Source organism: Ranitomeya variabilis, chromosome 7 (genome assembly GCF_051348905.1).
Source record: "Ranitomeya variabilis isolate aRanVar5 chromosome 7, aRanVar5.hap1, whole genome shotgun sequence".
Classification (NCBI taxonomy): Eukaryota; Metazoa; Chordata; class Amphibia; order Anura; family Dendrobatidae; genus Ranitomeya; species Ranitomeya variabilis.
The window spans coordinates 175,688,571-175,694,570 of record NC_135238.1 but is presented as its reverse complement, the minus strand read 5'-3'; the positions used below and the strand labels follow the sequence as shown (position 1 = coordinate 175,694,570).

The 6,000-nt window shown below is 43.1% G+C and overlaps 1 protein-coding gene across 3 annotated transcripts in view; it reads left to right on the top strand.

Annotated features, from left to right (window-relative positions):
- The first annotated feature begins 228 nt into the window (after positions 1-228).
- Positions 229-6,000, top strand: part of MLPH (melanophilin) — a 58,182-nt gene continuing 52,410 nt past the window's right edge. For 2 of the 3 annotated variants that reach the window (XM_077272342.1, XM_077272341.1), the window contains exon 1: positions 230-418. In XM_077272342.1, coding sequence (XP_077128457.1) covers positions 309-418 — 110 coding nt within the window. In that variant the 5' untranslated portion in view covers positions 230-308. Of the gene's footprint in view, positions 419-6,000 lie in introns of all 3 variants that reach the window. The other variant, XM_077272343.1, reaches the window with a different exon arrangement.

The following is a 6,000-nucleotide window of genomic DNA, read 5'->3' as shown; positions in this document are numbered from 1 at the left end:
ATACTGTATATACTCAGTACTTGCTTCCATGATGTATTCTTGACTCTCTTCTCTGACTTTATTAATTCATTTCCTGTCTTACTTTCTTCATGATCTTATCACATGTGATCTCCAGAAGAAAAAAAACGATGTATCATGTGGACATTCTGTAAATTATCTAGGTCAATTTTGTGCCTATCAGTTACAATGACATCCAGTGTTAATCTGCCAGCGCTTCATGTGATGCAGATATCCGGCTGCATCTCATCTACTGACTCTTCTCTTCGATCTTACAGCTGTAGTGACCACTGAATACAGCGTCCATTACCATGGGGAAGAAACTGGACTTGTCCAAGCTGAGCGAAGATGAAGCCAAACATGTATGGGAGGTTGTGGAAAGAGACATGAATCTCCGCAAGAATGAAGAGCAGAGGCTTGAGTGAGTACACCATAAAGCACAATAATAATAATAATAATCTTTATTCTTATATAGCGCTAACATATTACGCAGCACTTTACAGGTTGCACACATTATCATCGCTGTCCCCGTTGGGGCTCACAATCTAAATCAAAACCTTCATATAGCGTACAGTGCATACTGCACCAGCTGCCAGAATAGGAAATGCCTTCATTACTAAAGTCCAGCTAAACATCTGTAATAGCTATTGTATTTTCCAGAATATTAACGTATATTTAAATTTAAGTGGAATTTTTTGGTTCAGTTTTGGTGCAGATTTTGTAATCACAAGAAGAACTCTCCATTTGTGGGACTCTAAGGAGGAACATTTCTCCTTGTGGAGAAAGTCAAGCTGGTGTAAGGAGACTTATAGGCCATGCAATGCTCCTCTGAGAATTTAAATTGCCTCTTCAAGGAGGAAGAGAACATAGTACCCCCTATTGGATGTAGGACTGATGAGGGGCAAACATCCCAAAACACATATATGCAAAAGGAGTGTCTGGTTTGGCTTTTTAGTTTACCCTATGTCATCTGGCAAGGCTCTTTAAAAAGTTGACATTGATTTTTAAGATTGCTACATTCAATAGATGACACTAGTGTTCAAGTCCTCTTTCTCTCTGAAAACGGACTGAAAAGATGGATACGAGTTCTATCTATATTTATCTATAGAAAAATTGACGTCTGAGTCATAGTCATATAATGGAACTATTTTCATTTGCCTGTATTCTGGGTCCACTCCTAGTTTTTGGTTTATCAATGATGATCCTAAAAGCTGCAGTGTAAAATAGGCCTTGGTCAAATAGGCAAAATTATCTAATTTGGTATAGTGGTGCTTGAAAGTTTCTCAATAATTTTCCATATTTCTGCATAAATTTGTCCTAAAGCTACATCAGATTTTTACGCAAGTTCTAAAAGTAGATAACAAGAGCCAAAAGAGACAAGGTAGTAAAAGATTATTAGATTTTTGTTACTTTTTTTAATTTTTGATTAATTACCTTCCCCAGGAGTGGTTGACCAACAAAGATCACTCCAAGAGCAAGGAGTAAGCACCTCTAGGCCTCTCTCACAATAGTTACCGTATATACTCGAGTATAAGCCGACTTGAGTATAAGCCGACCCGAGTAAAAGCCAACCCGAGTATAAGCCGAGGTACCTAATTTTACCTCAAAAACCGGGAAAACTTATTGACTTGAGTATATGCCGAGGGGAGAGATGCAGCAGCTACTGGGTCCGCAAGGCTCTCCACGAGTCTCCCCTCTGCCTGTCGGTCCACGAGTCTCTCACAGGGGTGTTTCTTACCCACTTCTGCACAGCGGCGGTGCAGCAGCGCCATCCTGTCATATATGGAGTCCCGGAGGTAGCGGCGTTCCGGTAACGTATGGAGCAGTACTAGCAATCATGGAGGCAAGCGGTAGCCGTACAGCAGGTGGAGGTTGCGGGCAGCCTGTATTTTCCCTTCGCACACTTCACTTCCGGTCCCGCTCATTATGGCTTATGAATAGTCGTGACGTCACCGGAAGTGAAGCGTGCGGCACTGAAAATACAGGCCGCCCGCAACCTCCACCTGCTGTACAGCTACCGCTTGCCTTCGCGACAGCTGCTCCATACATTACCGACATGCTGCTACCTGCGGGACTCCATACATGAGAGGATGGTGCTGCTCCGCTGCTACCGCTTGTTCCATAGGTTACGGCACGCCGCTACCTCCGGGACTCCATACATACCAGGATCGCGCTGCTCCACCACTGCTGCTGTTGTGAAGGATGGGGTAAGAAACACCTCCGAGGAAGAGAGACGGACCGGGGGAGAGGAGAGGCAGAGCCGTGGGGGTGACAGGAGACAGACCGGTGGGGGTGACTCGAGTATAAGCCAAGAGGGGCACTTTCCACCTAAAAAAAAAATTGGCTGAAAATCTCGAGTTTATATAGTAATGTTCATGAGTCCACCATCATGAGGACACTGATCAAGAATGGTGTGCAAGTCAAGATTGCAAGGCGAAAACCAGTGCTCTCTCAAAAGAACATTTCTGCCCGAGTGCAGTTTGTTAAAGATCACCTGGAGAAGCCATAAGGCTATTGGAACAATGTTTTATGGACTAATGAGCCCAAAATACAGCTTTTTGCAGCAACTGGATCAGGATGATTTTTATCAGTAAATTCTAAAAGAAAATAGAGACATCTGTCCATGAGCTGAATCTCAAGAAAACACGAGTCATCCAGCAAGACAATGACCTAAAGCACACAAGTAGTTCTACAAAGCAATGATTAAGGAAGAATAAAATTTAAGTTTTGGAATGGCAGAATCAAAATCCTGACCATTATCCTATAGAAATAATGTGGAAGGACCTCAAGTGCATGAGAGAACCCAGCAAAGTAACAGAGGTGAAGCGGTCTTGTAGGGAGGAGTGGGCATAAGATATTGGTTTGTTTTTTTTTTCAATAAAACAAATGACAAAAGTCTAATAACTTTGCCTAATTTGTTTAATTTGGTTTTGTTTATCTACTTTTAGGACTTGCATAAAAATCTGATGTTGCAGTCGCTGATTGGCCGCTGCCCATCAATATTCCATCAGAGCAGACATCCACCCTGATGAAATAGTGAAAGCTGCAACTAGTCAGCGGTCAGTGGTTGGCTGCAGCTGTCAAAGCTGGAGACCCCCCACCGACATTGGCTAGGAAAGTGCCAGTGCAGATATTTTTTTAGAGTGACTCAGGCATTTAAAAATGGTTGTCCAAGTTCTCCTTTATGCCACAATATGCCATATTTGATATTGAAGCCATTTTCTATTCCTGTGAGGTATAAGAATCGATGAAACTAAGGGCATAAGTCTGTGCAATTAACTTAGCGGAAGAATGTTGATACTTAATACTCTTTCCTCTAAACTCGTCCTTCTTGCCAAACATTACGTCTGCTCCACCCTGCGCAAACCCCAAAAACAAATAGCTCCTGGTATGTGCAGGTAGGAGTCTGTGATTCATCCCCGTGCAGACACTTCTAACAGCTGCAGTCAGGGTGAAATGAATATAACGTAGCAGCGAACATCATTACCTATATACACTGCTTTATAGAAGACCGTAAGAACATGAAGGTATATAGAATCTGAAGGTTTGAGCAGGACGGCTTCTTGGCTGACACTGCTTGGAGACTTCACACGGTGAAATGAAACACATGATAACTTGTATTTGACAGGAGGTTTAGGAGTCCTGTCTGACGTCATACTCCTAAAATAAATGTAAGATACATATATATGTAACTACAATTCTCCCGACGTTCCTTTGTACTGCTGTTCATACCTCGCCGGTCTCCTCACTTCCTCTTCCGTCAAGGACGATGTGGAGCAGTTGTGGAAGTAAACAGCACAGTTCTGTCAATTGTGTAGTGGCCACTGCAGATCCACACATATTCATCTATATAGGGTGTAAGATGGCCGCCAGACAGGTCCTTGAGGGGAGATATGTATCATCGAGGTTGGTAGCTTTGGTGATGTGAGCTCGGAAAGCATGCTCCAGCACATATAGTGCTGAGAGAGTTATTAGAGCATTCCAGGGTCGGGTTTTACGAGCAGTCAAAAGAAATGAGTGGGAATGACTGCTCACATATCCCAACCCCAGTGGCGTGGTTTGGCAGTTAAAATGGACCAAGTGTCTCATTCAGTGTCTGGAGATGTGTGGATCTCCTGTGTGGTGGTCTGTGCTAAGGCCTTAAAGGGAACCTATCACCCCGTTTTTTTCGGTATGAGATAAAAATACTGTTAAATATGGCCTGAGCTGTGCATTACAATAGTGTAGTTTGTGGACCCCGATTCCCCACCTATGCTGCCGAAATACGTTACCAAAGTAGTCATTTTCGCCTGTCAATCAGGCTGGTCAGGTCGGATGGGCGTGGCTTCTTCCCCCAGATATTGCGTAGTTTTCCGTTGGTGGCGTAGTGGTGTGCGCATGTCCAACGTCCCCAATCCTGCTCTGCTGGCCGCAGCTTCAGGAAAATGGCCGCCGCGATCTCCATCTGCGCACGCGCGGCATCCCGCGGCCATTTTCCTGAAGCCGCGGCCAGCAGAGCGCCGCTTCTGCGCACGCGCGGCCAAAGGAAGATGGCTGCGCCCACCGACCACCAATGGAATAACGGACATCGCTGCTATTTTCACCCCCCCGTGCAGGATTGGGGACCTTGGACATGCGCACACCACTACGCCACCAACGGAAAACTACGCAATATCTGGGGGAAGAAGCCACGCCCATCCGACCTGACCAGCCTGATTGACAGGCGAAAATTACTACTTTGGTAACGTATTTCGGCAGCATAGGTGGGGAATCGGGGTCCACAAACTACACTATTGTAATGCACAGCTCAGGCCCTATTTAACAGTATTTTTATCTCATACCGAAAAAAACGGGGTGATAGGTTCCCTTTAATAACCAGTGGGCCGACCCGCAATATTGTATGGCCTTTTGACTTTGTGTTTTTGCTTTGTTTCCTGGAAAGGGCTATCTTTTTGTTTGCTTATGATTAAGCAGGTTTATGGAGTCTTAATAAACCTGCCTGGACATTTTAACAAAACCGCTTCCTGTGCCTACCTCAACCGCGGCTGAGTGAGTACAAACCTCTACAAGGGGTAGAGCTGCAGTACCCAGCAGCAGCCACTAAGTAGTTGATGGAGCTGTGCTGTTCACCTCTGCAACTGCTATCATCTGTCCGGCACTGAGAACAGCTGATCTGATTGTCTGACCTCCATAAATCTGATGTTGATCACCTATTCTAAGGTTAGTTCATCAGATGGAGAAAATCCTGGCAACTGGCACTCCCAAAGACAAAAAATGGATGATTCACCTAAAAATAAAAAATGCAGTAAAAAGATAATGCATCTCGGCTGTATCCAGCGTTTTTCACTTGTCTAGGAAACAATCAATACAATGAACTTATACATGCGCTCCGACCACCATAAATGGTAGGGCCAAGCTATTACTACCATAAAATGAATTCATAAATAAATATAAATATATATATATATATATATATATATATATATATATATATATATATATATATATATATATAAACAAAAGCCATTGAGGCTCAACATAGTAAATACACACTTCATCTTTTAAATTGACAATGCATTCTTTACAGTGTTGAGCCTTAATAGCTTCCTTAGTTGTGGATATACAGTTAAATAAGTACCGTAGTATTACATGTCTAACCTGTTGCAAGCATGTTTTTTTTCTAATATATATAAATATATATATATATATATATTTTTTTTTTTAAATTCATTTTGCGTTAGTGATAGCTTTGCCCACTCATTTATGGCTGTCAGAGCGCATGTATAAGTTCATTGTATGGATTGTTTCCAAGACATGTCAGGAAAGCCGGGTACAGCCGAAAGGTGTCGTGTTTTTAATAAATTTTGTATTTTTCTGAATTCCAATCAATGATCCATTTTCGCCTTTGGGGGCGCCAAGTACCTGGATTTTCTCCGTCTGACTACGCTCTGTTGAGACTGCATGGCAAAACCTCCTATTGCTTAGTGAATTGTCTGTTTTGCTGCTCATACAGATGCACGGTAT